Here is a 22,728-nt window from a genome sequence, read left to right on the forward strand (position 1 = left end):
AGCTTGGTCTTCAACCCTGAAGATGAAGGCAACATATTCTTCCAAAACATCTGTTTACTCTCAGTAAAGTACACAGTGTTATGTAACAGAAGATTATTTGTGAATATATGCATTGCCATGATCTTAGTGACTAGATGGGGTTAGGTGTTACTTAGCAATGACTGTTTCTTTGCTGGCTTCACAATTCTGGCTTTCAGCAGACATATATGTGTGTGCATGCGGGTGTGTGTGTGTGTGTGTGAGAGAGAGAGAGAGAAGTCAAGAAGCAGTACAAAACTCTTTCAATCTTCACAATTCTGGCTTTCAGCAGACATATATGTGTGTGCATGTGGGTGTGTGTGTGTGTGTGAGAGAGAGAGAGAGAGAGAGAGAAGTCAAGAAGCAGTACAAAACTCTTTCAATCTTGATTTTTGTCATATGGGTGGAAGAGGTAGAATTGGCACACATACTCTTCTTAATGCACCAAGAGATAGCACATTTAATTTCTGTCATATGCACACTTTATTTTCTGATCACTCAAGTTGAATCTAGAATAGAAACTTTTAATATGCTGAGCAAAAAGCATAATTCATCTTTAGCTTGCATTGCATTATACTGCTGTTACCCTATGATATGACAACACAGTGGCAAACAAAACAATTAATTGTGCATAAAATATGGAATCCAGATCTTGAGTTTTATTCTCTTTTTTTTTATTTGTTTAGTTTTTATAGTTTGAATAGTACAATTCAAAACTTCACACAATATTTTAGTCATAACAGTTATAACTCCAATTGAAACTAAAATTTCTTATTTGACTGGCATAGAAATATTTTTTGTATTTCTTTAGGTCATGCTGCCATCACTGAAGTATATTCGTGGAGAAATGTTCAGTGACAAGCATTGGCTAGAAATGTTTGGAATTCTTGGAATTCCTAGCAAATCAGTTGAAATGCTTACATTTGGTGACTTCTTAAATGTTAAAGAGAAGATTGCTGCTAATGCAAATGCCCTTCAGGTAAGCATGTGTATAGTGATTGAAAGTCATGTAAGTCATGCCATCAGTTTGCTTCTCAAACAGATAGACAGCTGGAGAATATTTTTACTATGTATGTATGTGATAAAATTGAATTGTGCAAGATTTGAGGTTTTCTGCAGCCACCTGCTCACTCTGGTTCCTCACCTTCTGCCCCGAAGATGGAGGTGATACGTTCCTCCAAAATGTTGAGTCACGCAAGATCTACATGGTGCCACATCCCTGGCATTCAACATTGAATCGGTTTAATTTGGTGTTAATAGTTGATAGTTGATATTGTAATGTGTTTTGCTACTGAAGACGCCTTTCAGATTGTTAATTGGTTTATTTAACAACCTACAAGTCTTGGCTGTAGTTAATTATAACACTGTTATAGGTTTACACACTTTACAAGCCCTATACAATAATCTGTTCACTCTATCTTCACTAGTCTTCACTTATTCACAGTACAACATGGGAGCTATACCAGGGTCACTGTATTTCACACTCCCAATACCTTCTCACAGTATTATATTTAAGCATCCTGTTGCACTCCATACGATACATGACACAAACACCGTCCCAAGTGCAACAGTTCATTGTAGTTCTTTTGTCCCACCCTCTTCCACACTACATGCTTCGGCCACAAATGGCCATCATCAGGTGTATGCACTCATGTAGCTGCCACACTGCATCCAGTTTAAAATTTAAAACCACAAGTCTTCCCAATTGTTCCCCTCGTCGTTACTAACAGGTTTCGATTTATTAGAATCTACTTTGCTGATATCTGTCTGCTTTGTGCATTATCTTTGTTGCCCACACCCGTCAATACCAATATTATGAACCGGCACACAATACATCAGACAGCACACGTAGTAAAGATGAGCAGCGGCCGCACCCAGGGAGCCTACACAGAATAACAGTGCTGAAAACAAGAAGTAGCCGCTGCAGCGCTACAGACATGGGGCGAGTAACCCTGAAAATTTTAATTTTTAAAAGAATTTCAAATTAGAACTGAAGATTTTGAAGGTGCCGGTTCATAATATCGGGATTGATGGGTGTGGGCAACAAAGATAATGCACAAAGCAGACAGATATCAGCAAAGTAGATTCTAATAAATCGAAACCTGTTAGTAACGACGAGGGGAACAATTGGGAAGACTTGTGGTTTTAAATTTTAAACTGGATGCAGTGTGGCAGCTATGTGAGTGCATACACCTAATGATGGTCGTTTGCGGCCGAAACATCTAGTGTAGAAGTAAGCAAGACGAAAGACCTACAATGAATTGTTGCACCTTCTCACACTATCACTTCTAATCACACGTTCCGGTATTCTTCTTTCTGCGTTCACGATTCGCTCGCTACAACTGAACTCGTCGACTGTTACAATTCAACTGTCTTCTTAGGCATGCAGTTCTCTTATAAACCCTCAGCCAGACAACGAAAAGCACCTCACATCCCTGTTGCCTAATCGCCTGTTTACGATGTTGCTGGGGAATGCTGCCGAGAGTTGCCTATTGCCGCACAGTAACGGCGGTGCCTCCCACCACGTCACTGTGGGAAGCACTGCCATGTCGCCGCGTGGGAGGGGGCGCCCACCGAGTGATGTGCACTGATGGAAGGAGTGGGGGTATGTGACGTAACTCATGATAGCGCAGAGTTCACATGACCCCTACTTCCCGTTGCGCCATCCACGTCACAATATTTTAATTCATTGAGTTTTGTTTTTAATTTGTTCTAGGATCTGAGTGCCCGTGCATCTAGTGAGATAGTGATCAGGCAGGCTCTAGGAGAATTGGACATCTGGGAAGTAGAAGCTAAGTTTTTACTCACTGAACATAAAGATTCTCAAGGACTGACTGTGATGCTTATCAAAGACTTCAAAGATATTCTGAACAAGGTATAAACTGACAGAAAAATGTGCCATATAGATGTTCTGAATTTTACTTGTAATTATTTATATTCCTTATATTTTGTAAAACAAATAAAGTGACAGCATTGTTTTTCTTGTATATTCACATTTCTTGTTTTTAAACATGTCAGGTTGGTGACAATCAGTTCTTGCTTCAGTCTGTCAAGAATTCTCCCAACTATGATAGTTTTGTTGATAGAGCTTCAATTTGGGAAAAAAGGTTAGCTGATCTGGATGAGTATTTACGTAACCTAAATCGGATACAACGCAAGTGAGTACAGTTGCTTATATCTTCAGATTTCAGTTTATCTGATTCTGTGATTGTATTGTTTGCCATCCATATTAAGGTAAATCTATCAAATGTCCTAATTAACCTTAAGCATGAATTTGAATCCATTCTTTTGGGTTCAATTGTAGAATTTTAATGTAATTTTCCTTTAGTTTTAGGTGTATGCAATCTATTTCAGTATATTATTTTCTCATTTTAGGTGGGTGTACCTCGAGCCTATATTTGGGGCTGGAACACTGTCACAAGATCAGGCTAGATTCCAAAGAGTGGATCAAGATTTCCGTTATATTATGGGAGATGTTGCTCGAGACAACAGAGTTGTGTCCTTGTGCAAAATTATCAATCTCCACCAGATTCTGAATGTACTTCTTGACCAGTTATCTCGATGTCAGAAGAGTCTCAATGATTTCCTTGAAGTATGTATGTCACTAATTTCAACATGTAATTATGCTTTCTTTCATTCTATTGTAATAAGTATTTCTTCCCCAGATTGTTGATAGAGTGGGAAAATAAGATACAAAAAAACCGTTTTATTATTGCTGTTTTGCTGTCATCTGATAATATATGGTTTATATATCTTTAATCTTTATATTGGGACATCAATTTAATGTTCCTTGATTTAGAGTCTTCCCTTATTGCTCATTTTCAATGATCCAAAGCCAACAAATTCAGTGTTAAATTACCTCCATTTAAAATTGTCCTCAGTTTAATGTTCAAATCCACCAGTTCCCAAAGAAGTCTTTAATAGGTGTCTCACTGTATATTGTACATTTGTAAGATTCATCAGTAACTCTAGGATGGTTTCTCCAAAAATAATTTACGGCAATTTATCTAGCCTGTAACACTGTGTGGATCAGTTACACTAGAACCTCTATCTTAAAATTGAGACTGTTGTGTAAAAGTATGTGGATTTCTGGTAGGTATATTTCTACATGATGGTTGATTGAAAAATATCGAGCCTGAAGCAGTAAAAATTAATTTATTGTAATTAACAGGGACAAGAGGCTATTTCCCCTCTAAGTAGTTCCTTAAACACATACACATTTGTTACATTATTCCTGATAGTACTGAAAACTCCTGTCAGACTCAATTTTTTGTCAGCAATTGCTCCATGACTATATTTAATTTTTTTCACTTCATCAAGTTTTAAATTTATTCTTCATATGTTTATGGGACAGGAAATATTCACAGGAAGCCATATCAGATGATTAGGGATGCTGTCTGACTTGTCTAATATTGTGTTCAGGTAGAAATTTACACAAGCTGGTTTCAATGGACATTTGTTGCAATGAATTTTCCACTTGTCAGATTTCCACTCCTTTTTAGACATCTCTATGATGCACCACATCACAGAAATATCTTAAACCCTTGTTACCTATTGGATAAGAGCCTGGCCTGGTTCATGGCGCATGACACACTTGTAATTGAAAAAAAAAAACAGTATCACTTCAGTTTTCTGAGCACTTGGTGTTGTTTTCCCCAGTCGTGTTGAAGAAGAGGAATTCTATTGTGATAATTGTTGTTAGCTTTTGAATTCATAACTGAAGACACATATTTTGTCACTTGTTATGATATTTTTCTAGAAGTCCTTATTGGTTTCTTTGCATTCAAGCAAGCCCGAAGCCAGGGCCACACCGTAGCTCAAGTGGTTAGTCGCTGGCTTCCCACCTTGGCATCCCGGGTTCAATCCCTGGTCTGGTCAAGTGGGATTTGTGATAGTGGCACTGGGGCAGGTTTTCTCTTAGTACTTCGGTTTCCCCTGCCCATCTTCATTCTACCAATTGCTCCACAATCACCCTCACCTATCATCTGGGGCTGGTACAATAGGCCAGAAGTGACCGCAGTACAAGGGACTTAGTCCCACCCCACTAGCAATAAAAAAGAAGCCCGAAGCCACAGACAGGTGGCTGTCTTTCTGGCCCTATGTCAACAAATGTATGTGATATGAATTAGGCTATGACACATCTTATTAACAAATCTTTAGTTAAAATGGTCTGACATAAGCCATAATAAATTTGTGTCTCTTCAGCCATTTCACAAGTAGTCAGTGTTTTATCTTATTGAATTAAATCATGCACTTATTCTACTGATTTATCTTTCTACTGATATAAGAGTGTTCAGTAAACTCGTCATTTTCAGCAGTCACTTGTTCCTTTTTAAAATAATAGAATGGTGTTAAAATTTATGCTTCGTTTACTGTTGCATCTCTACACATTATTTGCATTGACTGATGAGGTTTGTCTACATCATCCCAATCTTCTCACAAAATTGAATCCATGCATGATGTTCTGTACTTTTTGCCATTGTTAAAAGAAAAATACTCTGATCTTAAATGCTGACTGCTAGTGACTGAAGTAATGGAATGGGGTATAAACATGTTTGTACGTGCATTAACACCTGGGCATATTAATCACACCTGTGTCAAAGTGCAGTGCAATTTGTCTGAGATATAGATTCAGTCGTCATACTTCTGTTCGTACCTTATGCCATGATTGCCCCACCATCTCAATATTTTGATTCCAGTAGTTGTATTTGAGTATGCTGAAGCCTATATGGCAAGACATGTTAAAATTTACTTTATGTGCACTATTTTTATATTCATTGATTTTCATGAACTGTGATTAAAACTATCTGAGATTTGAGGTTTTTATTGTAGTGAATATTCACATTGTGGTCTTCTATAGTCTGGTACATGGCTACCAACGTTTTGGAGGAACATACTGTCATCATTTTCAAGATATAACTTGTACAATTCTACCATATGATACGGTACCCTTTTATTATGGTTTATTTAGTGACAACCCAACTCAGTAGACCACATTGTGATTCAAATGGTTTTCATTCAGAATTTCTAACCTCTGCTTTCCTAATCTCTATAGTGTCAGAGACCAAAAGGCCCCAAATAAGCCATGAAAATTTTTGGGTGAATTTATACAAATTTCTGTTAATCTTCTGAGGTTTACCTATTGTGTCTTATTGCCATCTGTGACACATAAAATCTCCATTCTTGCTAGATATATCTATTAACTATGAACCATTATCAATATTTTTACCACAGTCAATGTGTATGTAGTAAGAGTAAGCTTTCCATCTTCCATTTGCAGTCATATGAGGGTTAGAACTTTAATAGTGGCAACTATTTATTTACAGCTGATACAAAATAGATGCATGTTTTGAAGTTCTACTGTCCTTCAATGTAGTCACCAACATTGTGTACAACCCGTTGCCAGCGATGTGGAAGTCGTAGGATATCTTTAGCAGCGCCTGTTGTGTTGATAGTTCGAATGGAGCGGTCTACTGTCTGAAGAATCTCTGGAACAGTTCTGAAGCAAATGCCATGAAGTGATTCCTTCATCTTAGGAATCAAGTCAAAGTCACAAGGGCTTAAGTCCGGGAGTATGGTAGAAGGTACAGTACTTCCCAGCCCCATCGATTGAACAAATCAGCCACAGCTCACGCTGCATGCGGCCAAGCATTGTCCTGCAAAATGATGGATGGGTTCTGCAGAAAGTGTCACCGCTTCTTTCTCAAAGCTGGTCACAGGTTGCGTTCCAAAAATGAACCGTAATACTGCACATTGATGGTCTGCTGTTGGGGAATGGTATGCATTAGGATAACACCATCACAGTCATACACGAGAACACCATAACTTTCACATTGCTGGGGTTCTGACGAACTTTTGATTTTTGTGGTGACCCGTAATGACGCCATTCGTTTGATTGGCGTTTCATTTGTGGCTTGTATGATTTGGCCCATGTCTCATCCAGCATAATGATATGGTGTAAGAAAGCCTCTCCTTCGCGCTCATAGCACTCCAAGTGGTTACGAGCAGTGTCGTATCATAGCCATTTCTGCATTTCCATCAAATCATGCGAAACCCATTGTGATGCAGTTTTTCTCATGCCCAGGCATTCCTTCAGAATGTGAAGCACAGTCATATGCGCTAATCCTGTCTCTTGGGCCAGCTCATGAATCGTATGGCATCGATCACTCTCCAGTAACACGGAAAGAGCATACTTTTCTTCTTCACTGACACTAGGACGACCTGGCTGACGCATGTCTGCCACATTTTGGTGTCCCTTGCTGACGACTTTTACCCACCTTGCCACTGTTCTGTAAGGCAATGCAGATTCCCCGCAAGCCTCTAGAAGACCTTGAAGACCTTGATGACACTGTCATGCTGTACAGCCTCTGGCACATTCAATCTTTATCCAGCTCCTTTGTTCCTGTTTCAAAAACATCGTGACAACACTACATTAGACCGCCAGCTAACATGAGGCTCTGTTCTTCTCGTAACTGCACATGCGTGTGATTTGGGAAAGGAGATTCCATTTGCTCTGAGGTAAGGTAGGTATGTAATTAATGTGTAGTATAAGCGACATTATTTGGTTCTGTTTCATGGCGTCTCTACAGCAACGTTGCCACTATTAAAGTTCCAACCTTCATATAATGTAGCAAAGGGTCTGCTATATGAAATTTTTTAATGTTGGTTGCACCATTTGAAATTTATTTCCACTAAAGCATTTGTTAGTTAGAAAAATATGTTACTTGTGTATGTGTATGTGTGCATGTGAATGTGCAGTTGACTAAACACTCAAATTCCATTATCTTTGGAAGCCTAAGTTGCTAGTGTAAGCTGTCTAAAGAGAAAATTAGTGTTTTCCAAAAATGCCTAGTGAGCTTCTGCAGTGACATGCTGGCAGACAGTGGTTAAGTTTAAGTGCTTACTTTTTTCTTTTTTGTAGGAGAAGCGTTCTGTGTTTCCAAGATTCTACTTTTTGGGTGATGATGACCTGCTGGAAATACTAGGTCAGTCCACAAAAGAACGAGTGATTCAGGCCCACCTCAAAAAATTATTTGCTGGAATCCACAGTGTTGTGTTTGATGATGATGGCCAAAATATTATGGCCATGAAGTCACTTGAAGGAGAGGTTGTGAAACTTAACAAACACATCAAGCTCACTCAGCAAGTTGAGGTAGGTCCATTTGTCTCAGCCTCAGTTTATGAGAATGGAGTGCAGTGACTGTCATATAGCCCTTAAAGTCAAGTTTTACTTAAATACAAGAAAATCAATACATGTAATACATTCTTATATTAATGGAAGAAAATTATTTTCTTCATATATGTGCTTTTCACCTGTAAATTTTGGCTCTGTATCTATGAAAATATATACATTTTTCCACACTATGGTATACATAACTTCAGACTCTGTCCTCACCATTCCATATCCTTCTGTATATGTCTTGACCACCAGGTTCAGGGTCTTCAAGCCATCTTCCTCTCCTTTTTCGTTTATTTATTTATATTTATTACTTTTCCCCTCTACAGTCCTTTTACAAGGCCAAAGTATCTTTATCTCTTTTTTTTTCTGTTATATGTCTCTTCATTGTTTATCTTGAATTCAGTCTTGTTAGTCCATCTTTTTGTCTGTTCTTTTTTTTTCCACAGTATACATTTCAAAATTTTAATCTCTGTATCCTGTGAAATTTATTAATATAACCAAGTAACTAATCCAGCGAGCACATAACAAACAATAGTGGCATTCTATTCATATCTTTTTCAAAAGTTAATGACTGTGATTGGACATGCAATATGTATATAACGCTACCGTATGTCCAGAAAGTATCTGACTTTATTTTTTTCCGCTGTAAGTAATTGCCAAACGGGTGAGGAAACTGAGCATAGTGGTAGAAGGGACTTCCATGCGCATGTGTGATTTTTTGCTGACTCCCAACACTGCCAGATGCGTTTGTGGCTGCCAGAGAGAGAAGTGGTGTAACGCGTGTTCGTCGCATTCTCGTTTCGCTCAAGATGACAGAACGCTTGGAGCAGCGATACTGCATTAAGTTTTGTCAGAAACTTGGGGATACCCAAGCGGAAACAATTCGCACAATTCAGCAGGCTCTCAGTGATGATACAGTGGGGGTCACTCAAATTAAAGAGTTGTTCAACTGCTTTAAACATGGCCGTATGTCGGCGGACAGTGAGCAGCATTCCGGGAGACTGTCAACGAGCCGAAAAGCTGATGTCATTGAAAAAGTGCAGACACTGATCATGGAGGACCATCGTTTGGCCATCCGTGAAATTGGTGATGAGGTTGGGACCAGCAGAGGTTCCGCAAACACAATTTTAACTGAGGATTTGGGCATGTGAAGAGTGGCAGCAAAATTTGTGCCCAAGCTGCTTTCGCCAGAGCAGCAACAACTCCATCTTGAGGTCGCGCAGGACATGCTGGAGTGCCCCAACAGGGATCCTGAGTTCCTGAAGACTGTGATCACTGATGACAAGTCGTGGGTGTACGGATATGACCCGGAAACCAAGGTCCAGGCGTCACAATGGAAGCATCCAACATCCCCGAGGCCCAAAAGAGCACGACAGGTTCGGAGCAATGTGAAGGTGATACTGACTGTTTTTTTTTTATTACCGGGGTGTTGTGCATCATGAGTACGCACCACTAGGCGAGACTGTGAATAAGGAGTACTACCAAGAAGTCCTCCGCCATCTTCGTGATGCAGTTCGGCGCAAGAGACTGGAGCTGTGGGACGCACGCAACTGGCAGCTGCATCATGACAATGCCCCAGCTCATTCATCACACCTGATCCAGGGGTTTCTGGCCAAGCACGGCATTCTGCAGGTTTTCCAGGCTCCCTACTATCCTGACATGGCTCCATGTGATTTCTGGCTGTTCCCGAGATTGAAGACACCGCTGAAAGGCTACCATTTTGACAACCACGAGGACATCATACAGAACGCGATGGCGCAGCTGCATGCCATTCCAAATGAAGCCTTCCAGAATTGCTTGCAGCAATGGTAGGACCGCTGGGCTAAGTGTGTGGAGTCACAAGGGGCCTACTTTGAAGGCGATTAGGTATTGTAACCACCCAGATACAGAACTTTTTTTTTCCTGGCCCAAGGTCAGATACTTTTTGGACAGAGTGGTACTTTTATGGAGAAAATGCAGAGAACATATGGTATATGAGTTTATTATAAAATAATTATTTTGTATTTTCCATTTATGCAGAATTGTATTAAATTGTTTTCTGCCATATTATATTCCATTAATATAACACAGTATGCCACCACCATCAAAATTCACAGTGGCAGTTGTAATGATGGTGATAGTCATGATCATGATGAGCTGAGAGAGAAGCTTTGTTCCTGCTTACGCTTGAAATTAATTGAATGTATGAAAGGGATAAAGAAAAACAAGAAAGGGATGAAGATACAAGATACAGTGAGCTTTTCCACTAGTATTGAAATGATCATCTCAGTGTTAGTATATAACTATGTAAAAGGAATATGAAATCAGAGATTCTTAAAATATATTTTTCTTTCACATTTATGGTAACTTCTTTGGAACAACATTTAAATTACTTTAGTAATTATTTTGTGATTGATGAATTATCTCCCTATATTATTTACATATACATCAGATATTTATTGAATACAACGCATGCAGCCACGTAAGAAAGACACATCATAAGACACAGTATATACACAACTAAAACATAAGAAGAATGACTCACATAATGGATGAATGACATTACACACGAGTTTGATATATGACATGTAAGATGAGAGATCTTAAGAAGTTTTAACATATAAATTTTATTATTGAACAACGACAAACACACGTTTTATATCATTCTATAAATGGACACTTGATGGCAGGCAGTGCAATAGTTTAACCTGATTAATACACCTGTGAATGGCAGAATTATGCTGAAACATGTAGTGTGAAGTGAAGTGAAATTGTATGCACTAAAAGACGGTTAATATTGTAACGTGTTTCATTACAGAATACGCCGTAGAGATCGTTAATTGGTTTATTCAACAATCTACAACTATCGGCTACAATTAATTATAACAATGTTACGGGTTTCCACTCTTTACAAACCCTAAGCGCATTAATCTGTTAACACTGTTGCGGGGTTTCACACTTTATAACCCTATGTGCAAATCAGTTCACTCTGTCTTCAGTAGTCTACACGTTGACAGTAGGGGAGCTAGGTATCACTGTATCACACACTCCCAATTACACAATCGCACTCACGTCCGGTTCTTCTTTCCGCAACGGCTGCTATACTCCAACGGTAGTCGGCTGACTGGAGAACTGTTGATAACACACGCGGCGACTGTTACGTTACAACTCGGAACTGTCTTCAGCGATGGCCAGGTTACAACTAACTCGGTGGCTGTCACAGTACAACTGAAGTCGCCGACTGCTACAGTAGAACTGACTCGCAGCCACTGTGCAGCTCACTTATATAGCTGCAGTGCTTGCTTGTTGCGTAATGAGTGCCACGTCATCCTGTTACGTCACCGCTGTTGACTCGCATTGCATAGTTACCAGGTTGCGGGGGCTCGGTTCTCTTCGGCTCCGCTCGTGACGTCACCGCGCATTGCATAGCTACCAGGATGCGGGGTGATTACTTGCCTATTACGCGAGCGCTACGTTACCGCTACGTGCAGCTGGGGAGGTAGGGGTCAGCATGTCACAATATATACACATTATGGATAGAGTAGACATTTTGGATTTGTGGTTCTCACAGTGGTGTCTGTGAAAGGTTCTGTCATATGCAATTTATTGCTGTGCAGTCTGATGAAAGTCACCTGACATTTTGGTGGAAGATATCATTTCCAGAGTGGGAGCATAAGCCAAGCAGGAAACCAACATAAAGCAGGCCACATTGCTTGTCTTAGTCTTCAACACCAAAGATGGAGATGATATGTTCCTCTAAAACATCAGTGGAATTTCACTAGACTACATGGCATTCATCATAATTCAGAGGATATAATGTAAACATGTCTTTTAACTTGTTTATATCATAATTACAGGAATGGTTGGGTAATTTAGCAGCTGAAATGAAGGCAACTCTGAAGAAACTTCTTATAGATTGTATAGGTGACATTCAGAAGTCTAATTCTGGAGCTGATCCTTTGAAATATCCATCTCAGATTTTGTGTTTAGCCGAAAGTGTAACATTTACTGAAAGATGTGAAAGAGCTATTCATTCTAATAGTCTGGAAAATCTTCTGGCCTCATTAAAGGTACAATTTTTGCTGTATCACCTTAAATATTTTATTCTCATATGTAAATGAAATGATACCCTTGTGTAAAAATATGTAAACTTACTACTTACATCCAAGTGAAAATTCATACATATGCACACCCCCATACACCTAAATATGCACACATTCTGACACACACAAGGGGTAAAGGAAAATAGGAGTCCTGTTTTTGCTGGAAACATCACATAAATTCTATAAATACACAGATAATAGGACACTGGATGGGCCCCAGAGCTAGTCATAGCAGTGAAAAAAATTCTTCCTTCCATGAATTTATTTGCAGTTGTACATCCCAGCTGTACCATCATACATAAATATGTGAATACTTTATGAAAAAGTCATTAGTGACATAAAAATGAAATTAGTTTGGGGGGGGGGACAAGCCCAGTTGCTTCTAGCACTCTGACCACTACTGGGTCTATCATATGCCCTTGTCTCCACTAGGAGCCTTCAACAGCCTTGTCATCTTTGCTAGAGCCAGAACTTAGTCTGTTTGAAGCCCTACTACTGTATATCAATTCCACCAATTCTGAGCTGAAGATCTCCATTCTACACCCATCCACAGCTGGACACTGACAAAGTATATGGTAGGAGGCCTCCTCCTCCTCTCCACATTGCCTGCATACAACATTATCTGAGATGCTCATGACATGTAGGTACTGTCTCAATGTTCTCTGCCCATTTAATCTGTATTGTTTTCTGTCCAAGGTCAGTAAGTCTAGACAGTTTCTTCAAAGGTCCTTCAATTAAGAGCTTAGACTGTCTCATACCTGGCATGGTAGCCCAGTATTTAGAGCGCATCTTGTTCAGCCACACCTTAGTATTGAGCCTGGTATTGCTGGTTTCATATGACGAACTGGATTGTTTCCTAACTGAGACGTCTACATCCTTGTTGCCATGAATTCTGCTATGGCCAGGGACCCAGAGAAGGTTTATCTCATTCCTATTGGACAGGGCAAATATTGCCTGCTGACAGTCTCAAACTAGCTTTGACATTATCCTTGATGCTTCAAGGAGTCACAAAACAACCTTGTCATCTCAGAAAATATAAACTCACTTCTTTATATGGATATTTTCTTTGTATACAGACCCTTGCATGGGCTAAAATTGCAAAGATTTCTGCCTGGAACACTGCAGCATGTACACCAAGTGAGAAAGATAGCCTCCTCCTTAGTCTTACACTGCATACAACTGCCCTACACCTGCCAGACATTCTGGACCCATATGTGTACCAGATATAATTTGACCCTCACAGTTAATGTAAATTCATTATATCAAGATGTGCGTTGTACTTGTTGAGAATTTATTTTAACCCTACAAGTGCTTTCTTTAGTTCATACAGAGCCAAGCTCTTGATCACAGGTACTAGATTTACTTTTATTTCATGGATAAGTTGTATATAAAAACTCCCTCTAAAAATGGCAAATATAGGCAAGAAGAAAATTCCTTCCAAATGTTTCTTGATTATGTGATTAAATGAAATGCCAGTAGATGTCACATGCTTTTGGATACAGCAGTTGTTTTAAAGATCATAATAGTCAACCTGGCATCACAAGCACTTGACATAAGGTCAGTTTTTTTTATACCTGGTCCTTGTTGAATTAAAAAAAACGTTATGTTAACTAGTATTAATATAAATACCATACTAATAAGAACACATGATTCTAACAGTTGATGTCAACTTTTGTTTTCTCTTTAAAATCTTAATACAAATTCTGTATATTCATATGATCTGACTTTTGCTTTTCCAAATGGAAATTATTCAGTGACATGCAAAGGAGTCATGACTTCCAAAGCAAATTTCCATGTCATAGAATTAGTTCTGCACCTAGAGTGCACATGTTTCAGATTTCACATGTATTTATAATGTTGGGTGAACAAACATTTAATAATTCAGCTTTATTTTTTGTAATATATGAGCTTTGATATACAGTACTGAAAACTAAACAGCAGAAACTCCATTGAAGTGCTGAAATCAAAGAAAAATTGTTACCCATGAGGATTGCATTTAGTTGAAAAGCAAATGATGTTCTGCTGTGCTGCAAGAAAATGTCATAACTTTCATCCTCTTAAACACAAGGTTTCATGAAGAAAGCAGTCTTCTGGGATTTAGCACCGTGTATATGTGGTGTTAACCGACGTTCCTCCGAAACATCGGTTAACACCACATATACACGGTGCCAAATCCCAGAAGACTGCTTTCTTCATAGTCACCGCCGTGAAAGCCTCAAATCTTACAAGGTTTCATGATTTATATTTCTGCTGTATGTGGCTGCCACATTTATTGTTCTTAGAATCATTGTATTTGGAAGAGAACATTTGAATACCACTTTGTGACACAACATTTCTATCTTTCTCTTGATCAAGGAAGTTAGTTTTTAGCATTACTTTACAGACACTCTATATGATTTATTGATTTATTTACAGATAAAAAAGTATGTTTTAGATCTTCTAAATACAACAGGTTTGACTTACATTGAGCACTTGTAATGATTTTTAATTTTAACAGTCACAATTAGAAGCTTACACTAAATTAGAATTGGAGTGGGCTGATGGGGACACAGATGGAGATTCGCTGGAGTTGGAGCTGAAGCTGAAAGCTTTGTTATTGGACACAATCCATCATATGAGTATTGTGGAACATCTGATTGGTGTTAGTATCTCATCTGCTGAGGATTGGCACTGGCAGAGGCAACTGCGGTAAGCAATGCTGTGCACGTAGTACTCTGAAGGGTTTAAGTAAATGACTAGTGTGTGTCATAAAACATTTTCAAGGGTGTGTCATCATCAAATAAGGTTGTAGATAATTACATCATTATGAGGAAGGTAGTCTTATATTTGGAGTCACAGTCACTAGACCAGGGATTTCATTGAACACACAGGACTTTTCTTCTGTAATATTGTCTGCTGATTGTATGACATACACTAAGAGATGATTTGGGCACACTATAGCTGGATCTTATAAATGAACAACATTGAAGTGGAACAAACACATTTGTTTATTGGAAATTTGTACCATTGGTATGCATTGCTGCAGTCAATATTTGTTCTGATAAATATATCGCATTCCACTGAAGGGATGTAAAATATTTGCTTCAGAAAAAAAAATGTTGTACATAAATACACTGCTTGCAGCAGCACTGGTCCGAAAAAGACTTAGGTGTACTTGAGTCTTACTGTTTGGAACATAACAAAGCAATGTGAGGCAGGATAAACAGCCTAAATTTGAATAAACATTTAATTTAATTTAAAACAGCCTTCTATTGATTGCAGTGGTGTTATGTGTGGACATACAGCATTTTGGCACATTACATTTATCAGTACTCTGAACAGAAATGTGCAAGTGACAAGAAAATTTCTCTCTGTAAATTAATTCTCTTTGCATTATGTAGGTTCTATATTCGTAAGGATGGTGTAGCTGTGGCCAGAATGGTGGATGCTGAATTTGAGTATACCTATGAATATCAAGGAAATTCACCAAAATTGGTTCATACACCTCTTACTGACAAATGTTACCTTACTCTTACACAGGTAAGCCATTCTCTCCTATGATCATGCCTGTTATGCCTGTCCTTAGTCTCTCTAATAACCTTAAATGGGTTGTGCTTAGACCATAAGGAAATTAGTGACCAACTGTCAGTAACTTTTGCAAAAACTTTGGCTTTTGAAATTTATAAATAAAAGGAAATAATATCACATATTTGGAAGTTACCATATCCAATAACAAAATTATTGTGTATGTATATGTCTTGCAGGGCATGAGCATGGGACTGGGTGGTAACCCATATGGACCAGCTGGAACAGGCAAGACAGAGTCTGTGAAGACACTGGGAAGCCTTCTAGGCCGTCAGGTTCTTGTGTTCAACTGTGATGAGGTAAAACACTGAAATATAAGCTTGCTGGCCATAGCCTGTCCAAATGACAGATGGTTTCTATAAAGGAATTATAATTTTAGTTAATGCCTAAAAACTATGAAATCCTTATGCCCAGAGCTACTGATTGTCACAATCCTGTTGCTTCTCAGTTATGTACATATGTTGTGATCATATGAATATTTATATTTGTGACTGTAATCAGCTAATAAGAGCAAATATATATTTCCTGTGGACTTCATACTTTAATTTTCAGTTCTAACAGGTTTTGTATTGATGTAAGTTATATTTTCATGTTCATGTAAGGGAGTTGTGTAGGATAGTAATGTGGTCCATTATGAGAACCAGGAAGTGCATGGAGAATTTTTATAAGGAAATATCATGTAAAACTACTTGGAAGATGGAGGAGGAAATAGAGATTTAATATTATGTCATATGTTTTAAAAATTTTGTGAGGATGAAACATGAATGGAATTGCCTCAGGACTTTGTCCAGTGGCATGTTTGGTATTAATGATGTTGAATCTTTGATTTCTGCTGATTAGGTAGTTTATCCTATGCTTGTGTTTCCTAGTCATAGCAGCATTTCTTTCTCCTGATTTAGGGTATTGATGTAAAATCAATGGCTCGTATCTTTATTGGCTTGGTGAAATGTGGTGCTTGGGGCTGTTTTGATGAGTTTAATCGCTTGGAAGAAGCAACTTTATCAGCAGTTTCAATGCAGATCCAGCCCATACAGACAGCTTTAAAATTTGGTCATGGATCTGTAAAACTGTTGGATGAAGAAGTGAGTAACTGTCTGTCAGATATTCAATTCTTGCAGTATATTTTCATTATTTTATCACTGTAATGACAGTAAGGTAATACTCTACTTCTTTTGGTTTATTTTGGACTTCACCCATCGTCTGGTATGTGAAAGACAAAAAACCACGACATTTTGGAGACTGGATCTGTCTCCGAAACGTCGTGGACCAGTGATTGAGACTAGCTCTTTCTAAGGGGCCCAACTAAGTAGGTTTATCCTTCCCTATCCACCTGAAGACAGAGACAGATCCAGTCTCTGAAACGTCGTGGTTTTTTGTCTTTCACATACCAGACGATGGGTGAAGTCCAAAATAAACCAAAAGAAGTAGAGTATTAACCATCGTCAGAATCCTTTCAAGTAAGGTAATACTGTTCACAGAATGTGATTATACTCGTTTTATTTCATATTATTTAATTAGTGTATTTATTTTATCCAGTGCTTGTCACACGTCAGCTCTTAAATGCCTGAATTTTGCAAAATTATCTTCTTATTCATTACTGCACAAAGTGCCATTCATTTTATTTAAATGTTTCATTTAGAAACCAGTTTATAGAATTAACATTTTCAAAGATATCGTTTCTGGTATTTTGTATTGTGTGTTGCCATATGACAGTGGCTCAACATATAGGCATATAACAAAGAATTTAATTCCACTTAAATAGAATTGTCAGCATTTGTCATGTTTTCAGAAATGATTAATTTACTGAATCTTTTTAGGTACCTTTGGATCCAAGCTGTGGAATATTTGTAACTATGAATCCGGCAGGGAAGGGTTACGGGGGAAGACAGAAGTTGCCAGATAATCTAAAGCAATTGTTCCGGCCTGTGGTGATGTCACATCCTGACAATGATCTGATTGCTGAAGTGATTCTGTACTGTGAAGGTTTCAAATCTGCCAAGTCCATTGGCAAAAAGCTGGTTGAAGTTTTTGACCTTTCAAGGTGCATAAGTATGTGATCCTTCTGATATTAAACCAGACTTTATGAGATACCTTTTCAGCAAACCTTACCTTAACTAACCATATCAGTACCATTTAAAGTACTTGTCATGTAACTTTCATAATGCTGCTTTCTGAAACAACAGAACAAAGAGAACTCTAGGTTGGCCTAGTTATAAAGCTGTGGACTTGTATCCAGGAAGTTCTTGGTTCCTGTCTCACTTAGGATACCAACAATCTTCACTCAGGTTTTCATAGTTTTCCCCACTCATTTCAGGCAAATGCCAGGAGAGTGCCTTGATTAGATCATGACTGCTTCCTTCCAAATCCTTTCCAGTCTATGTTGCTTTAACCACTCAGTTATAAAAATCAGTAGTGTTAACTTGCAGTTGTATTGTATTGTATTGTATTTATTAGCATTCATCGATCCATTCAGGTACATGACCATTAGATACAGAAATTCTGAAGAAATTAAGTCTGCATTAACAGTAAGGTTACCATTTCTACTCTAACATCTTTTCACTGAATTTTGAGGCATAATTATGATGTTTCAAGTAAGTTACCAGTAGTAGAATTACCTGCCCTGAATTTGGAAAGGCCACTTTGTGATTATGCCTTATTATAAAATATCAGTTTTAAAATGTCTTTGTTGTAATGTCCTTGGCAGGAATTGTAATATGTTTATTAATGATATAGATTTTAACATGGACTTCTTATTTCTATACCTGTAGGAAGCTGCTGACAAAACAACAGCACTATGATTGGGGTCTACGAGCATTGAAAACAGTGCTTGGAGGTTGTGGAAGTGTGTTGAAGGCAGCCCGTAAGAACCTTCTGAAGGAGGGAAAGGGTTCCTTAGATGAAAATGCAGAGAAAGAGCTTGTGGTTCAAGCATTACGTCTCAACACTCTTTCCAAGTTGACATTTGCAGATTGTGCTCGCTTTGATTCCCTAGTTCGAGATGTATTTCCTGGTGTTCAGTTCACTAGTTCTGGTTATGAGGAGCTTACAGCAGCTTTGAAAGAAAGTTTCAGTGACTTAGGACTATTCTGCAATGAAAATCAAGTAAGGCATATTTAGCAGTATACTCGTACTTACTTGTTTATATGATGTTGTGTTAATTGATGTAAAAGAAATTAAGGTGAGACATAATTGAAAGCAAATAAAATTCACAAGAAATCCTGTATATTATGTGGTCCATATAAAATAAAATAAGGCCACAAACTGTAAACTGGTTTTGAGATGTGTTATTTGATGTAAAAGAAATTAAGGTGAGACATAATTGAAAGCAAATAAAATTCACAAGAAATCCTGTATATTATGTGGTCCATATAAAATAAAATAAGGCCACAAACTGTAAACTGGTTTTGAGAAGGAACAAGAAATTGATTGTACAATGAAAGATAGTACAAACAAACCAGTCACTTTAATTAGTCCTTGTGAAAGTGACTGTCCTGTTCTGGTGTAAGTCAGCTTCAGTGGTTTGCTGAAATGCATCTTGCTACAGTGGATTGTTCTGTCTACAAATTGATCAGGGTGACACCTGCACAAAATTACTTTCACTTAAAAATTATGTATGAAATAATTTTCATGTTTAAAGGGTCAGTGTTTTGACACATGAACTGCAATTCTCATTACTGTGTGTCCAGAAGTGATAATATTTTTATGACACCTGTTTGACTTCCTTGGCATGTTTTGTTTTTTTGTAAGTTGTTGTCACTCTTGGCTTTGTTACAGTTATAAATCACTTGATTAGGTGCCCAGTTATGTGAAGGTAATATTGTTTTTGTTTCTGTAAATTGTTTTTGTCATGCTTATTTACTATAGGAGACTGTTACATGATGTAGAAGTTTAATATAGCAAATTTTTATGATTAAAAAAATAACAATATAGTCAACACAAACTTGTGAATATTGACTATTTTAAGATATTTGCTTACTAATATTTACACAAGGAATCGTGCAAATAAAAAAGAAAAATGCCAGAGCTCTCTATGTTCATTATTTCGATTTTGTTATCATAGATAATTTTAATATCATTAAGTTGAAGACTGGTGTACATAAGGGAATTTAGTTTCTATTCATAAAATGGAATTTCTTATAGTGAAATTTAATATTCCACAGAGAAATATGTGGGGAATAATATTTATTTCTGTAAAACAGTGTTCTCAGAATGATGATGTCTCAACCTTAGTGCTGTATTTATGTGTAATATGACAGGCTGCAGAATATACAAGCATACTAAGAATTGTTATTAGATTTTAAATCTGCAAATGAAGCCCACATAACTTCAGTATTTATGGCATCATCAGGGGGACTGTTTATTTTGTCTTCTGTCATGCCCCATGCTTTTATAGCAATTCTTTTAGAGATAATGGCTGGTTCACCAGAATGCGTATAAGTGTTGAATGCAAGGGATGTTACCATAACTTACATTACTGCACTGTCCTAGTATTAACACAGTGTACATGATAAAGACTATGAAATCTTACTTAAGATAGATAGCTTTTTTGTAGCATTGTATTAACAGTGAAGTTGCTTGTCCAATTGTTTGACTCAAAATAAAGTCACTCTTTAGAAGGTGCAATATGGTAATGGAAGATGAGTGGTCTTGTAAGACTGACTATGAATCTGTTGTGTAAATACAAGTCTAAAAATAAATAAGAATCTTGGTTTCTTAGCATGCAAATAATATATTTATGATGGGAATTCATTTCTTGCCATCTTATAATAAAAAATATACATTAATCTTTTCAGGTGAGGAAGTGTCTGGAGGTGTATGAACAGTTACAGCAAAGAATGGGGGTTGTGATTGTTGGTCCATCAGGATCAGGCAAGAGCACACTTTGTCACCTGCTTAAACATGTAAGAAGGTTTTATATCTCCTTTGAAACAAATAGAAATACAGCTTAAATATGCAGCCCTGGAAGATTTCCATTCAACTCTCCTTAATATTTCTTCACATCCCTCCTGAGTTTATTAATGAATATATATATTCACAAGGAAAAGTTAAGATCTGTAGTCTTAAATAGATCTCTGCAGGAATTACAGGATTTGACACCCATCATGATTCTAACAATTTTCTTTTGCAATGTAAATACCTTTTTACTGTCAGATGAATTACCCCAGAAAATTATTCCATACTTCATTAAAGAGTGAAAACAAGCAATATATTTATTTGAGAGTGTCAATGTTACTAATATGTAACATGAATCTAATTGCATAACAGGCTCTACTTAACTTTGGAATCAACTGATCGATATGGTTTTTCCAGTGTAAATTATTATCAATTTGAAAGCCAAGGAATTTTGTGTTTACTCCCTCTTCTGTATATTTATCATTATCTCCTATGTTTAATGGATATTGTGGTGAGTGTTTGTTATAAATTTTATTACATTTGTTTTTTCTAGGTTCAGGGACAGCTTGTTTGCAGAAAACCATTTACTCATTTGCGAAAGAACCTTGCTTGATAACATGCAGAAATCATCTAAATTTTTACCAGAAATTATAACACTAGTGTCATCTGCAAATATTATAGGTACTGATGAGGTCCTTAGTGTAGGAGGGAGGTCGTTTATATAAATTATGAAAAGTGAAGGTCCCAAAATTGACCCCTGTGGAACTCCATGTTTTATTATTCCCCAGTTTGAGAGGTACTTTGGATTGAATTTGATGATTTTAGTTCAATATTTTGTTTTCTATCTGTTAAGTAGGATCTGAACCAACTTAACGTTGTTCCTTGAATGCCAAAAAAATGTAATTTAGTTAATAAAATTTCATGATTTACACAGTCAAAAGCCTTTGCCAGGTCACAGAATATTCCACCAACATGCATTTTTTGATTAATAGATTTCAATACACTGTCTGTTAACTTAAAGGCTGCATTTTCAATAGAAATTCCTTTCCTAAAGCCAAACTGTTCTGGAAGCAGTATATTACTCTGAAAATAATGGCTTAACCTATTGTGCATAACTTTTTCAAGTACTTTAGAGAAAATAGCAGTGAAACTGGCCTGTAGTTTGACATACTAGTCTTGTCCCCTTTTTTATATAGTGGTCTTACTACTGAAATCTTACGATGATCAGGAAAGATTCCTGTGGATAGTGAGTGATTACAGATGTGAGTTAATGGGCTACTGATTAGAGATGCACAAACTTTTAAAATTTTGCTTGTTATTCCATCATAACCTGAAGAGTTTTTTGTTTTGAGGGAATGTATTTTACTTTTTATTTCAGTTTCTGTGGTTGGAATGGTTTTAATACCAGGGAATTTTCTAGGAAATGCCTCTCTTAAAAATGAAATGACATTATCTCCCACTTCTTTATGAAAGTTTAGATTTTCTGTAATTGTCAGAAAAAAGTATTGAAGGCATCTGCAGTTTCTCTTGGGTCCTCAACTTTTTCAACATTTATAATGAGACTGACTTTGTACCTGATATCTGCTTATTGGGTGTCTGTTCCTTTGCTCTGTTACCATCTTGCAAATAAATCTTTTGCTTTGACATCTTACCAGTGAGGGAATCATAATGTCTGTAAGTCTACCTGTTCGGCCTTAAAATGCAATAAAGTAGTAAATAATGTGCTTTCACTGAATTCACATTGGATCTGGAATTTGAATGTCAAGTGGTCCAGAAAAGAGCTACCAAATGTACATATCTAACTTGGCAGCCAGCAGACGTACTTCACTGACTTATTTGATTTATTAAATATTAATTTAATTTGTTTAATTAACTAATGTATGTGTACTTCTTTTGGTTTATTTTGGACTTCACCCATCGTCTGGTATATAAAAGACAAAAAAAAAAACCACGACGTTTCGGAGACTGAATCTGTCTCCGTCTTCAGGTGGA

General features: G+C 37.4%; 1 protein-coding gene across 1 annotated transcript in view; it reads left to right on the top strand.

Annotated features, from left to right (window-relative positions):
• The window catches only part of LOC111861958 (cytoplasmic dynein 2 heavy chain 1), a 155,760-nt gene that overhangs the window by 45,255 nt on the left and 87,777 nt on the right, over positions 1–22,728 (top strand). Inside the window, exons 24-36 of the mRNA XM_033750511.1 lie at positions 830–997; positions 2,735–2,893; positions 3,037–3,176; positions 3,394–3,610; positions 7,940–8,170; positions 12,034–12,246; positions 14,777–14,967; positions 15,660–15,798; positions 16,023–16,142; positions 16,743–16,925; positions 17,661–17,884; positions 18,612–18,945; positions 20,637–20,744. Coding sequence (XP_033606402.1) covers positions 830–997; positions 2,735–2,893; positions 3,037–3,176; positions 3,394–3,610; positions 7,940–8,170; positions 12,034–12,246; positions 14,777–14,967; positions 15,660–15,798; positions 16,023–16,142; positions 16,743–16,925; positions 17,661–17,884; positions 18,612–18,945; positions 20,637–20,744 — 2,427 coding nt within the window. The remainder of the gene's footprint in view (positions 1–829; positions 998–2,734; positions 2,894–3,036; positions 3,177–3,393; positions 3,611–7,939; positions 8,171–12,033; positions 12,247–14,776; positions 14,968–15,659; positions 15,799–16,022; positions 16,143–16,742; positions 16,926–17,660; positions 17,885–18,611; positions 18,946–20,636; positions 20,745–22,728) is intronic.

The sequence above is a fragment of the Cryptotermes secundus genome, unplaced genomic scaffold (assembly GCF_002891405.2).
Source record: "Cryptotermes secundus unplaced genomic scaffold, Csec_1.0 scaffold181, whole genome shotgun sequence".
Lineage (NCBI taxonomy): Eukaryota > Metazoa > Arthropoda > Insecta > Blattodea > Kalotermitidae > Cryptotermes > Cryptotermes secundus.